Source organism: Poecilia latipinna, unplaced genomic scaffold, assembly GCF_001443285.1.
Source record: "Poecilia latipinna isolate Pla-1442-1.1 unplaced genomic scaffold, P_latipinna-1.0 Scaffold236, whole genome shotgun sequence".
NCBI lineage: Eukaryota > Metazoa > Chordata > Actinopteri > Cyprinodontiformes > Poeciliidae > Poecilia > Poecilia latipinna.
Window position 1 is genome coordinate 288,033 of NW_015112852.1, and position 17,523 is coordinate 305,555.

The 17,523-nt window shown below is 37.6% G+C and overlaps 1 protein-coding gene across 1 annotated transcript in view; it reads right to left on the reverse strand.

Annotated features, from left to right (window-relative positions):
* The window catches only part of LOC106947342 (cadherin-7), a 149,316-nt gene that overhangs the window by 85,789 nt on the left and 46,004 nt on the right, over nucleotides 1-17,523 (reverse strand). The window contains exon 3 of the mRNA XM_015032265.1: nucleotides 3,264-3,558. Coding sequence (XP_014887751.1) covers nucleotides 3,264-3,558 — 295 coding nt within the window. The remainder of the gene's footprint in view (nucleotides 1-3,263; nucleotides 3,559-17,523) is intronic.

Here is a 17,523-nt window from a genome sequence, read left to right on the forward strand (position 1 = left end):
TGGTTGTTTTCAACATCCCAAAAAAAAAAAAAAAAAAAAAAACCTCCTTAAAAAAAAAAAAAAAAAAAAAAAAAAAAAAAAAAAAAACATTCTTCCAAAGACTTGATCTTGTCAACAAATGCTTTGTGTGAAAAGTGGGTCATCCAAGATGAAAAGGTCCAGGCAGCTCTCTGTGCCCCAGTCTGCCCCTTGTGTCAACTCACCGGCTCCACTCACTGCTGTCTGTGGCTGGAGAAATAAATAACTGTACACTGTTTACTGAAGTAAAGATATTTTCTTCTGCCTAGAATCAATTTATTTTGTGTTGAATAACAAGTTTTGGCCATGGAATTTATAGTGTTCACATTTTTAGTGTACAAAGATTTCAAATACCCTTTTATACTTTCCGACTAAGAACTTCCAATCCGTGTATGGTTCGTTCTTTGGTGTTATGAACCATGCACGGATTAACTAAACTACATTAATTTAGACTTTTATTTAAAATAAAAATTCCTGATTCCCTTTTCTGAAGACCACAAGTATCAGGAATCTGACTTTATTTGCTGATTTTTAATTTTAATTAAATACTTATTTTAAATAAATAATTGCAAATAAAGAGTTTTTTTTTCTTTTTTCACAGCTCTAATCCCTACATTTTTGGTTATATCTCACAGGTCCCAGCATCCCTCGGATCACCTCAGGAATCCCCCAGGAGAATCTGGCGCAAGTTGGGCCAAGTTGGAATGCTTTTGCCTACCTTGTTGTCATGGTGAAGAGGGAAGTGAATGGATGGATAGAAATGTGTTCATTAGAATTTGACATTTTCAGCAGCTCGAAAGCTTCAGCTAATATGAACACCAATTTGTGGAGGAAAAAAAAAATGCCCATGGGTGTCGGGATGGATTTAGACCTTAAGTTAGTTTTCAAACACGTGTCACTCATCAACAGTTCAAAGCCCAGAGGTGTGTGCTGGCATATTTAACGCAATAAATATGTAAATTACTACTCATTGAGCTTCACACCGCTATACAGCGGAGTGACTCGTATTTATAAAAAACACAAAGAACCAAAAATATGTTTGCTTCCGTGTCTTAATGTTTAAAAGCTTTGTAAATATATTCCAATCATTACTTTGCAAAGCTCTTTACTGCATTGATTTGTGTGGTTAGCTATTTAGATTAGAAGCGATGAAACACAAAGTCAGTTTAGCGAGTGATTCTCTATCCCTTTGGACACGCTTCCCTTAAGAATGAACTTAAAAATCCAAATTAGCTTTGCCAAACTAGTTACAATATGTTCCGATTAAAAAGAAAACACAAGGTGAATATGTTGTGTTCTTCAACCACCTGCTCAACTAAAAGGCCTTGGGATGTTTTTGTTACTCATTTGCATGTCTTCACAATTTCAACAAGATAGTAGGGACTAATTCAGAACTGCGGAAGAAATTTTGACCATGAATTAATTCAATAGGAGGTCTTTTGGGGTTTGTTTCAGTGCAATACCAAATGCAGCTATGATGAGCATAGTGTGATGTCCTGGGACAGTCTATGGACATGGATGGCATTCGTAAATTTAAGCCATTTTATGCTTAGTGATGTCGTCCTGAGATGGTGATCTGTTAAAGGTGTACATCACTCTGAATCTGTAAACAACTCAACACGCCTGGAGGAGGCTCACATAATGCCAAGAGACATTTCCTTTTGTATAAATAATGTTTTAACCGTTTGTTTTGGTCTATTTAACAAACCTCCAAATACACAAGACAGATTTTGTACAGGTATTGTGATAAACATAAGGTGTTAGGAGATACAGAAATAAGGAAAATACGCTTAATATTCCAAGATTTTAATCTTTGTATTTTATAATCAAAATCACAAACTTCTGACAAGAAAACAAAAACAACAAAGAAACCCTTTACATGTGCATGGTCACATTTGCGTGCCTGTCTTGCAGTCAGACAGTCAATGTTTGGGAGGTTTTTGGCCAGCCATCTCCAAAAACACCTACATTTTTATGCACTAAGCTTTAATATAGCAAACTGCCTGGGGTTGTGCAACTCTGTAAATATGTTACCATCCTGCTGCACTTCATTGTACAATAATGCAGCTGTCTACCATACAGCCAGTCAAGCTAGCACAGGCATTTTACCTGCCTTTCCTAAAAAATGAACAGAATACTGGGTGAAGCTTTCACTGGGAAAAAATAACCTGCTATCTATTCGTTTTAGGAAAGATATAATGGCAACCCCAGATAATAATAAGTCTATCGAGCTGGCATAATAATAAGATTAAGTTGTAGTTTCTCACTCGATTTTATAACAGAATAAATTCAGCTACATGGCAAAATGCCTTATTTGACACATCAAAAATCATTTCAAATGTGAAACGTAGTATTATTGTACAACATAATTTTTTCACTGCTTGTGTTTTCAAAATTCCATTTACTTTCAGAACAACCCGTCACAACTCTGAAAAATTACACAGTTCACACCAACTGCCAAAGGAAAAAGAGCAAAAATGGTTTGAAGCATGTTTGGCAATGTGCAATGACAAACCTCAAAGTAGCTACCTTATGTTGACAGCAATCTGATTATTATCTCATGCTAATAGCTGACATGGCTTAAAAAATGTAGCTGTTTCAGAAAAAAAAGAAAAAAACCCCACAATGAAGTAGGTTAATATGTTGAAGTGAGAAGATTTTCTGTCTGTTACATTGCTTTAAGCGGCGTTGCAACACTATTTTCATAAGATATCGTGTTGTCTTATCTTAAAAACTGAGCCAGCTGTAACCCTTCACAGACATGGTTCAAATCAAGAATGAACTTTACTGGGGTTGTTGAATAGTCCATTAGGTGGCCTTTTCATTACCATTTGTCACATAAGTTTCACTCTCATCAAATCCCAACAAACCTTGAGCAGAAGAATGTCTCGCTTCCTACTTGCTAGCATATTTGCAGGAATAAAGTCTGACCATGAGAAGCGCAAATTAGTAAAAGTTTAACCTTGACCTTGATTTACACAGCGCTCGTGAACAAGCAACATTTCATGTAAGTCAAATTTGATGAGCACAATTTTCAGCCTTGCAGAGTGTTGGACTCATATTAACACAGGACACGTCCCAACCCACCTGATGACCTAGAGGCAGAACTAGGAAGACGGATTCAGCGAGGTGGAAAATTATCAAACGGAGACATTAGAGCGAGGGCAAGTCAAAGAGAAAGTGATCTGAGAGTTGAAAGAGAAACTCATCCGATCATGTTTACAATAAAAAAACAGGGGGCTTACCTAAAGGTGACATCTCTGGCACCCCTGCCAGGTACGGCCCATCCAGGAACTTCGGCTCATTGTCGTTGATGTCCTGCACCTTGACCACAAACTCGGACCTTGGCTCTACAGGTAAGTTGGTTATCCGGTCAATGGCTTGAGCTTGGAGGGTGTAGTAAGCCTGGGCCTCCCGATCGAGGCGCTTCGTGGCATGGATGTCTCCGGTGTTCTCGTCGATAGTGAAGATGGAGGTGGCCCCCTCGCCAGACAACACATACTTCACCTTGCCGTCTCCTTTATCCACATCAGAGTGCAGCTGTTAAAAGATAAGAACGAGGAGCTGTCATATAAGGTACTTAATGCTCTATTGGAGCAAAATTTCTTTCATATTTTAGTCAAAATGCTTGGCTTAATAAAGCATGACTTCAGGGCTTCTGTCCCACAGGATTCTCACTAAAGCAATGATTAAATTATGATTACACCAGTGAGGATGATACCTCACATAACCTATTCAGAGATAACAAGCCAAGTTCATTGATTTAACAGCATTAGAGTTTAAAGTACGTCGTGTTTCGGCACATTTCATGATTTTCCCATATATTAGCACATTTGTGTATCAAATGCAATTATGAAGTCAAGCCTAATGAAGTATTTAATATTCAAACAGTGTAATTTGCTTCCCTTTCATGTCATTTGTAAATGTGTACAGACAACAAAATACCAGGTGTTTGTAGAACACATTAAAATCAGATCAGGAGATCAATAATTATGCATTAATCATTTTATTAAAAAAAAAACATTTGTTCTCAGCAACTAAATGCCGACACCCAATGCAATATTATTATAATCTATGCAATGGTCATTACTAAAGAAAAAAATCTTCATAAAGTCAAACAAAATCACATTGAAGACAGACATCAAAACCTATTGCAATTAATTAAATAGAAATAATGCACACTGGTTTGCATTTTCTTTTATTTAAAAAAAACATAAAATATTAATATAGAGATAAAGTTTTCCTCTGCATACATCTGTATAAATAATCTCTGAAAAGCCTTTGGGTTTATGCAACCTGGCCCAGGGTTAATATTTTTTAAGGAAATGCTGAACTTAAAGTTAATGAAGCCCGGTATCAGTGCACCACATAGACATTCAGCACGTCCTTGGACGATAGTTTCTCCATAAATCCTAATAAGCTAAGATGAAGTCAGAGATTTGGAGTGATTTGCCGTGACATACTTTGAAAACGTCTGCCTACCATCATGTTCAAAGTACCTTATAGGGATTTTATGCGATAGATCAATGCAAACAATCAGAATTAGAATCAGCATTACTGTCCAGGACTGAATTGCAAACAAGGAGTTTAGCCTTGATTTTCAAGTGTTAACAGCATACAGACAAAAAGTATCAATATATAAACTTTAGAGGAAATAAAAGTAGGGAAAATGTACAATTCGTGCATGTCTTTGTATCCATTTTTATTAATAAGGTATTACGTTTACTACTATGAAATAAGTGGAAAGTTACAAATGACATTTTCTGTTGCAAACCTGTAAATGTGCTGATATCCTGATATCTGGATTTCTTTCCTGATATCTTTACAGGCTTTACTATCTTGTTTATTTCAACCATCTATAAAGTGACATATTTTATGCTGGACATGTTACGTCCAGATGTTTCTCTACTTCCTTCAGTATTTTTATTTTTTTTGTCTGGCCTTTGGATATCCTCTTGTTCCATGTTGTGTTGTACAGCAAAGGCTGAGGCAGCAACTCCAGGTTGAACTGGATCACCCTGAAGCTCTTCACGTTCTCAGAAACGCCACTAACCTTCACGGATTTTCTTCTGTCGCGTTTCCTTTTTGAACTGCTTCCATGAAATCTTTTCAAAGTTTCATGATTGTGGAACTTCCTGATAATGTTTCAAACTTTTCAGAGACCACGTTTCAAGATCTTTGGCCTTGCAGCCTTGTGTATTCTATTCTGTGATAATGTTTTTTTTGTTTTTTTTCCACAACCACTCTGGAAAACTGCCAACTGCCCACCAAACATAATCCCCTGAAAATAAGCGCAGGTATGATTTGTTTGTCTTTAAGTTTGTTTTAGGAATCTTTTTTTTTTCTGTTTAATATGTATAAAAAAAATACATGGAATAATTTGTTGGTGTCTACCGCCCAGGTGATCAACATATGCCACAATGCAAGGTTCACTTTGCCTCAGTTAAGGTCAGTGTTCATGATTCTACAATAAGAAAGAGACAGCGAAAAACAGCATCCACTGGAGAGTCCCAAGACAAAGATCACTACTGACAAAAGAACACAAAGGCTTATCTCACATTTTCCAGAAAAAGAAAAAGAAAAAAAAATGAGGATAGCCAAGAAGTTCTGGAAAATGTTCTGTGCAGCTGACAAGACAAAACAACGTTTTTGGAAGATGTGCATACTGTTACTTTTGGCATAAAATTACCACATCATGTCAGAAAGAGACAATTAGCTTTCATACCAACAATCAAATATGGTGGTAGCAGTGTGACGGGCTATTGCTTAATTAATACAACCATTAACTCTGCAATATCCAGGCATCATATAAGGCCAGGTTAGTTGGGACCATTATTAACTACAGTGTTTTCCGGACTATAAAGCTCACCTCACTATAAGCCGCACCCACAAAGTTGTTTGTTTTTTTTAAAACTGGAAACATACATACACAAGCTGCACCGGGCTATAAGCCGCACCGGGCTATAAGCTGCTGGTATTTCCGCCGCTCTCGGTTTTCCACTTCGTCCTGAGTACATCTGCTATTAAGGACGCAGATTAAGGATGTTGTGTACTGCCAGATCGATAGCCTTCAACTTAAAAGCTGAACTTCTCTGTGTTGTTTCCTTGATGAGGGGGTATGAGTTTCAAAACATTTCTCCGTTGTGCCTGCTGTGAGCATGTGCTTGTTCTAAATGAAAATCAGCACTTTCTTCTTTGATTTCTATTTTTGACTTCCAATGATTCATTTCCTGCTAAAGAGCCCCCTGGTGGTTGAATAAAAATCTACAGAAAAGCCGCACCGTCAAAACGTGGGGGGAGTAGCGACTTATAGTCTGAAAAATACGGTATTTCTAAATCAAATTCTTATCTGCAGTCTGTATTTTGTATTAACTGTGGCTATGTTTCTCTAGTCTCAAAATCAGTTTGATGATTTGAGACTTTGAAGTGTGACAAAAGCAAAAACAGAAAAGGAGGAAAACTTTTTTCACAGCTCTGTGTATCAAATTTAACAACTAAATTGGAATTCATACATAACATTACATGTGATAATAGTTTTCATTTTGCTGCACTATGTTTATTCTGAATGCTGTGAAGTTAATTAAAGAAAAAATTCTTCCGACAGATGAAATCCTGGAGCATGTCAGGTCTTTAAAGTTGGCATGGACTCCCGTTTTAAAATCATGACTATGACAAAATAATCCTTGAAAAACTCTGAAGAAACTGAAGTCATGATGACACAAACAAACCTTGAATATAATTGATGTCAGAATATTTGATGGACCTTTTTTTATATACACATGAAGTGAAGGCAGCGTTTGGTGTTCAAAGATGGGCAGGCAGATGCTCTTCAGCTGTCAGCTCACTGCAGAGTGTCAATGTCTCTTTCTATCACCACAAACTGAAAAATGACCATCCAGAGCACACATTTACGGGGCATGTTTTTTTTTTGTTTTTTTTTCCTGATTCTTGACATTTTGTTTTAAACTTTTATCAAATAAAGTTTCCACTTAGGCTTCCTAAACATTTTGTCGGTCTAAGTCCCAAGGCTATAGCTCTCCTGCCAAATTGCTACACAAACAGGCTACAAATAAAAATCTCCAGGAATCAGTAAATGGCTATGTAGAACAATGTCACAGAAACTGGGCAATAACTATACAAAACCTGATTCATGTTACTACTGAGAGCATAACAACATAATTAAAATTTACCAAATGACCTGTGTTTCACAAGTCTCCCATTTATAATGTTGTTCATTCAAGTAAAACTGACTGCAACAAAAGCTGCAGATTTTCAGTCCAGCCCACACTGAACATATTAATGTCCCAGTTGAGGCTCTATTGTTAAGATTCACAAACACTTCTCTTCAGCTGTACCTTGAGATTTAGTGACTGAAAAGAACAGAATAGGTAATAATCCCCTGCCCTTGCAAATAAATTGCCTTATTTTATCCAAAGTTCTTACCTTGGTTCAGATACATTCATGCAGCTCTAAAATCCTGCTAAACTTTATCTTATGATCAATCTCAAGAAAATGGACGCCCTTAGGAAATGCCGAAAAGGAGCGAGACGTATAGGAAGAAAGGTTATCTAATTCAACATCTAAGCGTGACAAAGGAGACAGTACTATTTCTATGAAAAGACTGAACAGTGATGCTTAAAAAAAATGCGTGGTATAGGTGGGTTGTAAAATTAAAAAATTAAAAGTAGGTGAACTATGCTGAATTGTTTAAATTTTCTTTAATTAGAACTGTTTTTTGCCACTTGGCTTTTATAAATCTAAGCAAACAAATATAATGTGCAAGACCACTTTCTCTGATCACTTTTACTCTCTGTCTACATTATCTTTTTGTTTCCGTTGCATCTGGTGATTTAAAAACATTCTGCCAAAAATGAGTCAAGAGCAAGGAACCTCTAAGCTTTTTCATTTTTTGCAGGTCTGGGGAAAAAAAGAAAAAAAATCTCTGTTCTTGCCATATAGGTCATAAGTAAACAAAGAGACAAAGAAGAAGGTAATGATTGACTCGCCGGCCTAAACCAAAGTGTGCAGAGCTGAATGAGTGGACAATATTATAAAAATGAAAGCCCTCAGCAAACAAGGCCATGCAGTGAATGAGAAAGATTCTCTGATAACAAAATTATCACAAATACAAAGAATGAATTATGTGATCTGAATTGGTTTGACTAAATGTCAATTCCAGATTCGACACAGACCATCATAACATATTGATTGATGGAACAACATCGTGAGTGGATCTTCCTTTTTGTCACAGAGCTCCAGAGCTTCCGATAAACACTGGGAAGCTGTGGCTCTGAGTCAGCCCGCCACCTCGTCGAACTCTTAAGCAAAGTTCGATCCGAGTGCAAGAACTCTTCACTTTTTCAATCTCTAACTTGGTCAGGATCTTTTAATGAATGAAGACAGGACCCAGCCCGTCAGCCTTCCTCTTCAGTTGCCCTGTGGTTTGGCGAGGCTTACTTTTTCCTCGCTGTAATTGAGCCGGAGCTAAGGAGGACAAGAAAGCTATTGTTTTACTCCATTCAGCAAAAACAAAAATGTTCTTAAAAAATCCTTTGGAGGCGTTCAATACCGCTCCTCTTCTAGAATCATAAAACGTCGGCTGCAGTTTTCAATTAGTCACTCGCTTCGGCCGTTGTTTACTGCGTAGAGCAACGTCGGAAAACGCCTGTTGGACAACGTTTTATTTATGTTGCCACGTACTCGCGCAGTGATATTGGTGAAAGTCTTCTCTCAATTTATCTGTAAATGTCAACATCTCATTATGGGATAAATAACAGCGTTATTTCAGGTTGCAAGTCGGTGCTCCAGGGGAGGAGAATGATTAGGTCAATATTATTTTGGTGGCACTGACAGACTACATGCTGTACAGAGGATACAACACCAAAGGTCTTTTATTAATGGAATCCATCAGCTTCCTGATAGATGCTGCACTGAGGGGCCACGATGATTGCATTGGCTGTGTCCTCAAGCTTTAGCACGCACACACATATATATACGTGGCCTCTCTTATACGGAGCCCGCCATGTTTATTCACCATCTCCTGCTGTCGGGAGCAAAGCCGAGGTAAATTGTCAGTCTTGGAGAGAGTCAACATTTAATCTGGAGGAAGCCATCCGTGGCAGTTTGTTTCCAGTGAATGCCATAGACAAGAAGGACAAAGCGGGCCGGGTCAGCGGGTCAAGCACACCATGTGGTCTTTTCAGTGAACTGTTTGGCTTGCTGTGTCTCCAACTTTCCCCTCGGTGGTGAAAGCCTCACAAAAAGAAAGGCGACTGGCTTCACCTCGCCACTACTAAACGCTGCATGAAATATGTAGAGGTGGGTGGGGGGAGAGGGGGAGGTCCTTATTAAGAATAAGACCCGAATAAATTATTTTATCTCTCTGCCTCAAAATGCCAGCTTCTCACTTTAAGGTGCTATTTGGAGACTCGATTCTTATTACTTTCACGAAGCTGCTTCACTTGCAAAAAAAAAATAAAATCAAAATAGTAGCTTAGCGATTCTTCCCTCTTTGCTTCCCTGAGGGCGAGCCGTAAACCAGCACGGAGCATGGCGCTGCTCGGCGGTGTAGCTCAAAGGCACCCCGGGGAATTGCGAGGAGGGGTGGGATCTAAACACAGAGTCTTCTGAAATCAGTCCTGACACTTATCATCACTTTGTGTGCTGGCAGATCTCCGGGGACCAGCCTGTTAACTTCTGAATTTGCTCGTGTACCGCTCGGCGACAGAGGAGGCAGGTCAGAAAGCATGAAAGAGCCAGTAACAGCCCAGTGATTCAGAGTTTTTAAACAAGACTTTCTGCTTGATGAGATCAAACATTTGAATTGTTGATTTCCACCATCAGGTACATGAAGAAAACAGATGCATGAAGGTGCAAAACTGTTTTTTTTTGTTTTTTTTTTCCTTGGTGAATGTCCAAAGCACCAAAAGGAAAACACATTTTGCTTCTGTCAGAAGTTCAAATAAATAAAGATACACAAGCTGCACAACAGATGTTTTAAGGATCCTGAACACATTTTTTTTAGGAGAATAAAATGCCCTGCACTCAGCGAAGCCTCCACACCTCAAAATGGACACAAAAGCACGAGCATTACTCACTCCGAGTAGAGAAACAGCCCCCCCCCCTCCACTACCTAACAGCCTTCAATATAGAACTACTCTCAGATTTTTCACAAAGGAGTTCAAACAGAAATGTGCATCAGGAATTTGACAAACATGGGAGGGCAACAATGAGGGGCCCTCCTCACAAATTGGCGCCAGTGTTTAGCGAACACAAACATCAGATCTGACCTTTCACACACATTTAACATTTCCAGTGCTCTGAAAGTTTGTGTCACTTCCATGAAACAACTTGACAATATCTGAAACAGCATTTTCCCTGTTTCTCAGATCATAAATGAGCTAAATACTAGTTATCAGTTCAATTTCACTAATGAAACCCAGGCCTGGTTAGTGTCCGACGAGGTAAATGGTGTCCATTTGACAACATAAAGTAACTCAAACACAACGCATTATGCTTCTTCTTAAAGAATGGAGAAAACAGAGAACTACTGTTCGCCTTCCCAGATTTGGCCACTTGCCCAAGATTACTCTGTAAAGAAATAAAAACATGATAATAATGACATATTTAATTGCAATTAAAACCGAGTTAAGGTAAAAACGCCTATCGACATTTTTCAACTTTACAACAAAGAGGGCAACACTAAAATGGTTTTAGGCCAAATTGTTACAGAATTATCTTACATGACAATGTCACAATTTGCATGGTAACAAAAGATAGCACCAAGTTTGACAGCTAATCGAAAAAAATAAAATAAACTGGAAGAAGCATGCAGAGAGCTAAATCTTAAAAAAGATACCAGGAAAGACAGATTTTCTGTTAGATCATCCTGAGTGTAAATCACAGACTAAATAATAATGTGTTAAAAAGCAAAATATTGAGTGCCTAACATTATTGCGTCCAACTATACAGCAAGTATGACTAAAACGTATGCAAAAATCAAATGGAACCAAGCATTAGACAGAACAAAAGGGTCACTCCACCACAAAAAAAGAGCCACATTTGCAGAAGGAGCAGCTGTCAGTGACATCGGCTCCAGACATGCTTGGTTTTGCATCTATTCACTCGGCCATGTTCTGGTGAGTAGCCATGGAGCTGTGCTTTGAGAGCGAGGCTCAGTGGCTCTTTCATTTCCAACTGGGAGGTGGGGAATTAGTAATCATTATAGGGAGACTGTGGGTTTTCACCAAGCAGAGCACAGTTGCATGGGATTTGTACACATAGGCTTGTCGCACATTTCCCCTAAAAAGAATAAACGTGTTTCACTTGCATACTTATGTTTGTACTGTTTTTTTGTTTGTTTTTTTAGTATTTTAACACTTTTTGATTCTGCCAGCTCATATATCGTGTAGTTTCAATAAGACAGGAAAAAATATTTTAACTGTCAGGTGGAATCAGTCACATCTCTGTATGCACCAGCTTTTACGACAGCAGACTTATGTGGATGCTATAATTTCCTGACAGGTATGCCAGAAGAAATTGTGCTTTCTTTTATTTGTTTGTCTCCTGTCATTATCAGAGACAACTGAAGCATCTGTGGATTGTATTTCTGAGTAATTTTTTTTTTTTTTGCAGGGGGTAAAAGGTGAAGTTGGATACGGAGTGAAGAAGGAAATCGTGTGTTACATTCAGTTTTAGGGAATATTTTAGTTATTCTGCCCTTTAAAGATCTTAGAATCAGGGGAATGAAAACTGACTGGACCATTTCACGAATGTGTTCTGATCTAAGCCGTCTCACTCTCCTGAGCAGCTCTGAAATCTGCAGTTTTAACGTGACAAAATATAAACAATGAAAGACATGTGGAAACTTTTGCAAGTGCCACTTGATCAAGTTACTGCAACCGATGCTGTAATAGCAGGACTTTTATTGGTTTTCTGTTGTGGGACATTTAAACATAAAACAACATCCAACAAAATCAAGTATTAACAAGCAAAAGATTTAAGATAAGTTTGAGAGCGAGTTCCAAACAACGTAGTTGAACATTGAGTTTATTCTCCAGTAAAACAAAAAATTTTTTATACAGATAAAATTTGTGCAAGGGAGGGACATCCAGCGAGGTCACCCTGACTTCAGGTCAGGAAACATTTGGGGGAAAACAGAACAGCTGGATATGTTGAGCTTCTTCAAGTAAGATGTCTGGAGCACTGCACTCTGCTTCCAAACCCATTCATGTCTGTGCTGTGCAGAGGTAAAATAGCTCTGCAATGCAGCGGGATGAATCCCATGCAAGGTCCACCGCTGCCACACAGGCGAAGTTGAAATGTTTTAAATTTGGGCTTAGCTCTTGGTAATTACTCTTCGTGATTTGAATGACTTATGCATTTGTTTGTTTTTATCAATATTGAAGATATCCTAAATGAAATATGCTGTTATATGCTTAAACTACTTGTTTGTTTCTTAATTTTTGCATTATTCCCTTCCTACAATTCATATTCTTTTAAAGGACATGCCTAGTGAAGATGCTGTTCTGAGAAAGATCTAATGACCTAGTTACATAGGGTTTCACACCCTTTAGTAGTGTAAGTTAAGGCCATTTCTGTTGAATAAGCACATTCATTTTTAAGCGCCCAACAATTCGACAATGTTTTTCCAAACATACGTCACACAAATTTACTAAATCTATAAGATGGTTAGCTAATCCTGCAGATAAGCTGTAAAATCTTGTTTCTGGACTTTGCGTCGATCATTCCACACCTTTAGCTTTCTTCTAGAGAGGTTATTGTATTGTTAATTTGGATGTTCAGTATCACTGGGATTCAAAAAGATAAAAGCTCTAATTGTATTGTTTTTCAGTGATCCAAAGATTTTGAGAAATGTAAACTTTTTTTTTTCAAAATCAGTAGGAAAAAAAAAAATTGATTCTTCCCAATGAAAAGCAGTCCCCAATCATGATGCTGCCATTGACTAGTTTTGACACTTTTAGAAAAGTCGGGCGTAAATTTTATTTAAGCATCATCACACAAGCTATATAAGGAATGTGGGAGAGTTCTGGACCAAATTTATGAAGAATACAGGAGATTGCTGAATATCTGAACTCAACTAACTGTTGCTTTTAATTTCTTTGAACCATCTTTCATCATTTTCTGTCTTTTTTTTCCCCCTCAGTCTAAGTTCATCATTTGCTTTCTTCTTGCCAGTCTAACATCAAACCCCAATTTATGGATTGCTGAGACATGCTAATAGCTGTCCTATTAAAAGAGCTGTAAATCTCTGCAGCTTCTCCAGAGCCTATGTCCATTTTTATGTCTTTTTTTTTTTTTTTGCCTCGCCCCATCTTTCAAACATCTCTTTTCAACTTTCCTCTCCCTGCTGAAGGAAAGCAACCCAAACAGATCAGAATAGGACAAAAAATATGCTTAAGATTTTTTTTTTTTTCAGGGAAAATGTGAAGTTTTAAGTTACATTTATACTTTCGTAAGGGACAGCAGTTGTAGTTCCTTTCCAAAATATGCAAAATAAGAGCTGTAAGTTGTTGATTTGATAAGATCTTTAAGAAGGCTACACAAAGAGGAGCAAATATTTGCTTTGTTTTCTATCTGAACGCGTCGAGACATGAAAGAAGTTCCCACAAGCAATACTGAGAGGTTTCTTTAATGATTACGACAGCTGTTCTGCCAGATGTGAAAGAGGAAAAAATGCACCTGAAATGTCAGTTGACGGAGATCAGTAGATGTGTCTGTACACTGGCAGAAACAGCAGTTGAAATATAAACTAAAATAATTGAAGTGTCACTATATTGTCCTCAGAGGAGCCACATTCTCTTTACGATTAGGAGAAACCGTGTCTTCTGCTGCATATTATTGATTAAAACGCTCCGATAGGGTGAGGGCTACAACTAGTTTCAGCGCAAACAGATACAGACATGTGTCACGTCTTGACAGCAGACACAAAAGCAAAGTGCAGACGGTTATTTTTAGAGGATAAATATGAAAATGCTGAAGGCGCCGTTTTCAGCAGGGATGAGACCGCTGCGTCTCCGAGGCGGCAGCTGTTCACACCAGAGAGTCGGCTTTTGGTGAAAGTCGAGAAAAATGATTTTCGGCATTGCGACTGCCATTCATTCGTTTTTGTTTCCAACAGACAGCGACAGCTCATATCTGCACCTGCTGACTGAGTCATAACACCGGGGACATAATGGCTCTGTTGCCGTATGTGGAAATTGAATCGGGATTTTCTCTCGCCTTAAAAGGTATGAGTCAAGATCCCCCATGCGAAGAAAATCGCACGGAAATCCAATACCTCATTGAGGCATTTTTGGTTCTTTGTGTGAATGAGAAAAAAAAAAACTAAATAAAATACTAATGTAGGTGCTAAATGTATCTATTTATGCGTTCGCCACACTTCTACGAAGCACATTACACATGACCTCGCCTTTGGTGCAAAAGAACCTTCAACCAGGATCTGCCAGGAAATAATATTCAAGACACACAAAGAAACAAGCACTTAAAGTCCTAAAGAGGTTTTCATAACACTGTCTGGACCTGTTTTTAACAGAGTCCAACTGCGCTTCATGGGAAGTTTTCATTTACAATATTTGCAAAGAATAATTAAAAAAAAAAAAAAAGGTTATATGTAAACCAAAACAGGATCCGGATGAAAATTCAGGTTCTGTGTAATAGCTTTTTATTGAAGATGGTGTTGTTATTGGCATTAACGTAAATCATGATTCTGAAATGTTCAAAACCTTCTAAATTATTATTTTGCCTGTTGTTTTAACTGACCATAATATGAAATGTGTAAATTAAAAATGATAAGACTTTACCAGGAAAAAAATAAATATAATTGTTGCACAATTTTAATATATGTTGAGTGCGAAATCAATTTCAATTTCTACACATCTTCTTTGATAAGTAATTCAATGGTGTTGCCAGTTCTGAAGTAATTTTCAAGTTGATTTTCTTAGTAGTTACAACTGACTGCAGCTGGCTTCTATGTGCGAAAATAAGAAAAGTACCAATTAGTTTAATGGCCAGAGTGTTGCAAAGCAAAAAAGATTAACATGGAAAAATCTAGCAAATATTTGTAGTCTGGAAGATCATAAAATATATCTCTGTGCAACACACAGAGATACATTTTTAAAAGGAAAAGGCAGAACAAAACAGATGCATTTTAAAAATGATGCTGAAGTCACATAACCAAAGATTCAAACCATTAAACCAACAACGAAACTTGTATACACTACAGTAGGATGAGGTTCTGAAAATCCAAATATTTTTCAATATCGTTTCTTAGTTTTCCACGTTTTTCATTAAGTGTCTCAGTTTCTTATATTGGCGTCAACTCAGGATTTGTGCAAACCTTTTTTCTTACCTTGTAGTCATTTCTGGAACTTGTGCACCTTTTTTATTTATTTATTTATTTTGTTTGTTTGTTTAAAAGATTCAACTGTAAAACATCTGGTGACCAAAATCAGATGCTTTTCTTATCAACCTTATCTCTGTGCTTTTCCTTCAGCCTCTATTGGTCAGCAGCACCTTCCCATAATGATCCTTCCACAAGTCCTGCTGTGTTTAAAATTCCCTCTGACCACATCATAACACCGCTCCTCATGTTCCACAAATGACCCAAATAAGCCATCACCACAACCTCACAGTGATAGTTTTGAGCATACAGAAATCGTTTGGGGAAACTAAATCTGGATGAGGCAGAATTGGGGATACTACTGTGCCCTAACACATCCCATTAGTCCTGACCAAGACCCTGCAAAACTAATTCAGTTTCTGGTAGATCTTTTATGCAGCAGCAGACTTTTCTTGGCCATCACAGACATACTTAACTCTGCTGCTGAACCTAGAGATGCATTTTCCTCATAAGTGTGGAACGATTTAAAGGAGAATAAACAGGCTTTCCAAGGTACATGAGATTTATTGCTGTGAAGCATTGCTATGACTAATAAATAATGACAAATGTAATGTTTTTGTGTATAAAACAATGCTTTTACTCACACCACCGATTATCACCTCACTCCTACAGCCTGTTGGTTCAGTGAGCGGGTCAATAAAACTCTTGATCAAACCAAAATTTCTGTCATTATTTGCTGTGAAACAACCTTTACGGTAAACTAAGAGCAAATCATCATCTGTTAAAGTGGGTACATTACTACTTAGTACATACATATATTAAATAATTAATTTGAGCTGTTAAAACCCCTCAACCCTCACCGCTGGAAAATACAATGGAAAAACGACACTCTGGCGTTCCGCTGCAGGTTAAGGGGTTAAATGTTCTCAGCAAAATGGCTGCTCTTTTTGGACCTGAACAAACCAAAGATACAAAGTTAAGATATTGGTGAGCTACAGTCTCCAAGTCGAGCCTTCCCTACTCAGCTCCTCCAGACTAGCAGCAGCAGCAGTTAGCAAACACCTGGTGGAACTGAGCATCTGCTGAGCTGTTCATATACACTACATCTCAATCCAACACTATTAAGAACAGATATAATGGCATAATTGAGAAATGTGATGACCTGTAGAAAGAAGCGTACCTGGGCCAAGTCAAGCTTCTGTAATGTTTCATGTAGACACCATTTTTATAACAACTGATGGTAACCATTACTTGGTTGTGCTATAAAATGCCACTGTTTGCCTTGAAAATAGATATTATCGCCACTTCATGCTTTCTTTTTTGTTTGAGTGTTTTTCTCTTTGTCTGCTTTAAACTGTTTTAATCAAAACAATGGGGAAAAAAATGGTTGACAGGAATAGGCATCCTTTTTAAAGCGTTAAAGATAAAAAAATCAAAGCTATCTCTCATCACAAAAAACATCCTTGGATGTTATCGTCTTGTTTTTGTGTGCAAGTGAAGAAAAGCCACATCTGACAATCAAAAGGAATTTTATTTGCATATAAGGTGCAAATAAAAGGACAGCATTAATATATGGTGGACAGAGAGAGATGACCAAGCTTTTCCACAAATAAGAAAAATAAATCATTCAAAAAAGTATAAAGGCAAAAAAAACCACTCCTGTGTCTAAATGACAGAGAGACAATACAGACGAGGTCGAAGCTTGTGCTGTTGTACCAATGTGTTGTGTTACTGAGACATGCTGAATCTTCAGTCATCGTATAATCTAATTTCCCCAAGATCAACATCTGTTTTCATGGTACTGAGATTTATATTTATCCGAAATCATATGATCAAATTATACAATTTTACATAATTAAAATAAAAATAAAAATCTAAAAAAACTAAACACTGTGAATTTTATGGTCTTAGCTGGCTGTCAAATACAGCATCCCATCCAATCTGTTCATTTAAAAGGAATCTTATCTGAACTGACTGACGGAACATGTACACAATCCGTAATTAAATCCCAGACTTTTAAAGAGCTGTCAGAGTAAAGTGTCTCCAGTAAAATTCAGACAAATTAGTTTAGGTAATATTGCTACAGGCATCTGAGTCAAACAATGACAGAACCACACACATCAAACAGGCATGAAGACCTAAAT